Raw genomic sequence first — 2,748 nt, 5'->3', positions numbered from 1 at the left:
AATAAATTATCCATATAATTTATTAGTTTTCTGAAGTGCAATTATTTAGAAAACCAATTTCTAAATATTATAAGTGTTAATATTTATTTGTTTGATCATATGATAAATAAATATTGTAGGTGTTTGTCTAGCTTGTTATTGGGTATGACCCGACTTGGATCATAACGTACTAGCCACATCAATTTAATATGTGTCTTGGGCATACAGAATCCAACACAGCGGAGGTACCTCGGGAAATAACCTCATCCAACGGCTGTACCTACAAGCAGTTCTTAGGCTGCCAGCCCCTACATTTCGACGACACTGGGGGTGCCGTAGCTTTCGTGCGCTGGGTTGAGAAAACGGACACTGTTTTGCGTGCGAGCAAATGTGCCCCAGAGCACCAGGTCACGTACATTTCCGGACTGTTCCAAGATGGGGCTCTGTCATGGTGGAAACTCCAGGTTCAGACGATGGGCGAGACTACTGCGTATGCTTTATCATGGGACGATCTGAAAGAGCTAATGCATAAAAAGTACTGTTCGAGAACAGAAAGCCAGAAGGTGGAAACTGAGTTCTGGAACTTGAAGATGGAAGGTCCAAAAATAGCTGAGTATGTGGAGAAGTTCCAAGTTCTGTCGCGTATCGTTCCTTACATGGTAGACCCAGAGTTTAAGAAGATTGAGCGTTTCATTTGGGGATTGGCACCCCAAATCATGAGCATGGTGACGACATCGAAGCCTACAACGATCGCTGAAGCCATTAATCTAAGTGTGGCCTTGACTGAAGAGGCAATCAGGTTGAACAAATTTTCAACCTCTGAGGAGAAAAAGGAGACTCATGTAGAGTCATCTAGAGACAACAAGAGAAAGTTCGCAAACTTCAAACATGGTACTCAGGCGAATAACAACAATAAGGCCAAAAAGGGAAAAGAATACATGGGTAAACTACCTCAATGCGACAAGTGTCGACGACATCATACCGGGCGATGTAAAAATGGAAAGTGTGGCAACTGTGGCAAAGTGGGACACGACATACCTAGGTGTGCCGTTGATCTCATCAAAGTTGATCGCTAGCCATTGTAAAGTCCTAGTTGACCGAATGGACAAAAAGATCAACAATTGGATGACAAAAACTCTATCTTTTGCAGGAAGGCTTCAGCTTATCAACTCGGTTCTTTCAGCAATGCATATCTACTGGGCCTCAGTTTTTATTATCCCGGCTCGGGTCATAAATGACCTGGAGAAACGTATGCGTCGCTTCCTCTGGAATGTGGGTAATATTGGTAAGGTTAAAGCTAAGGTTGCGTGGAATGATGTATGTCTGCCGAAACAGGAGGGTGGCCTAGGCATTAGGCGGGTTGGGGATGTAAACAGAGCCCTAATCACTAACCATATCTGGAGCATTCTGGTAAAACGCAAATCATTATGGGTGCAATGGATCTATGATTATAAAGTGAAGGATCAGAATTACTGGGAGATTCAATGTAGGGGTAGTATGAGTTGGGGGTGGAGGAAGATTCTATCCATTCGCAACATTGTTCGGTCTTTCGTTTGGAAAGTCATTCGGTCTGGAAGGCAAACAAATGCTTGGAGTGACAACTGGTGTCACTTGAGTCCTCTTAGGGCGATGATAACTCCAAGACGAATTGCAAATGCGGGTTTTAACCTCAGTTCTTCGGTTGCGGATTTGCTTGACAGCAATGGTCAATGGAATTGGCCTCAAGCGTGGTATGATCTCTATCCAGTTTTGATTGGGTTGAGCTTTGATATGCCTAACCCTCAGTTACAGGATCTAACGGTTTGGAAGGATTTGGAGGGCAATCAGCGACATTTTAGCTCGTTGGAAGTTTGGCACAATATTCGTACCCGAGACACTCCTATTAGCTGGGCGAATATGGTTTGGTTCAGCCAGTGTATTCCATGGCATTCTTTTCACCTTTGGTTGGTTATAAAAAATAAGCTGCGAACACAGGACCGACTGCGAGTATGGGAAGCGGGTAGTGAAACAAACTTAAGGCTCATGTGCTGCCCTCTTTGCTAGCACGATCGAGATTCAAGAGATCATCTATTTTTCTCTTGTGTTTTTGCTTCGCAGGTCTGGAGGAACGTAAGGGCTATGGTTGATATGGATACCGTTCCTGGATCTTGGGCTTCAATTTTGGCGTGGATGGAGCAGCACTCGAATTCAAATACCTTAGATCGTGTGGTATGTAAGTTGGTGGTAGCGGCTGCGACGTATTTTATTTGGCAAGAACGCAATAACAGGCTCTTTAACAGAATTCATGGTTCGGTGAGTCAGGTTGCCGAGAAGATTAAACACATAGTCCAGCTTCGGTTGATGGATTTCAAGCTTCAAAAGCATGTGGATTACAACAGAGTTGTGACGAGGTGGCAGATCCCAGCAAGGGCGCTGAATGAAGACCCGGGTTAAAGCATATCGATGGGGGGATTTTAGATAGATAGTTCGTCGGTGGTCGTGTTTTTTGTTTCGGGTTGTTCTTTGTTTTTGGTTGTCTTGTTGTGGGTTTTGTTTAGTCTTGGTTGTCTTGACTTGTAGTGTGTGTCAGTGTCTTGGCACACCCTGTTCTCTTGATTGGTGATTTATAAAATTTACCGGGGTAACCCTTTACCCAAAAAAAAGACAAGGAAACGTGTTGGCATGAGACGAGGCATGGAAAGAAAGGTAAAGGGTGTTATAACTGCGGTGACACGAGGCACTTTAGGAAAGATTGCCCAAGGGAGATTAAACAAGATTGTGGGAAAAATG

At 43.9% G+C, this 2,748-nt stretch overlaps 1 protein-coding gene across 1 annotated transcript; it reads left to right on the top strand.

The window, feature by feature from the left end:
- The first annotated feature begins 1,080 nt into the window (after positions 1 to 1,080).
- LOC110942484 lies at positions 1,081 to 2,412 on the top strand. The gene is made up of 2 exons (XM_022184262.1): positions 1,081 to 1,878; positions 2,077 to 2,412. The coding sequence occupies exons 1-2, from the start codon at positions 1,081 to 1,083 to the stop codon at positions 2,410 to 2,412; spliced, it is 1,134 nt and encodes a 377-aa protein (XP_022039954.1).
- Positions 2,413 to 2,748: the final 336 nt, after the last annotated feature.

Source organism: Helianthus annuus, chromosome 7, assembly GCF_002127325.2.
Source record: "Helianthus annuus cultivar XRQ/B chromosome 7, HanXRQr2.0-SUNRISE, whole genome shotgun sequence".
Taxonomy (NCBI): Eukaryota; Viridiplantae; Streptophyta; class Magnoliopsida; order Asterales; family Asteraceae; genus Helianthus; species Helianthus annuus.
Note: the sequence above shows the minus strand (reverse complement) of the source record. Positions and strands in the feature narration are given on the sequence as shown.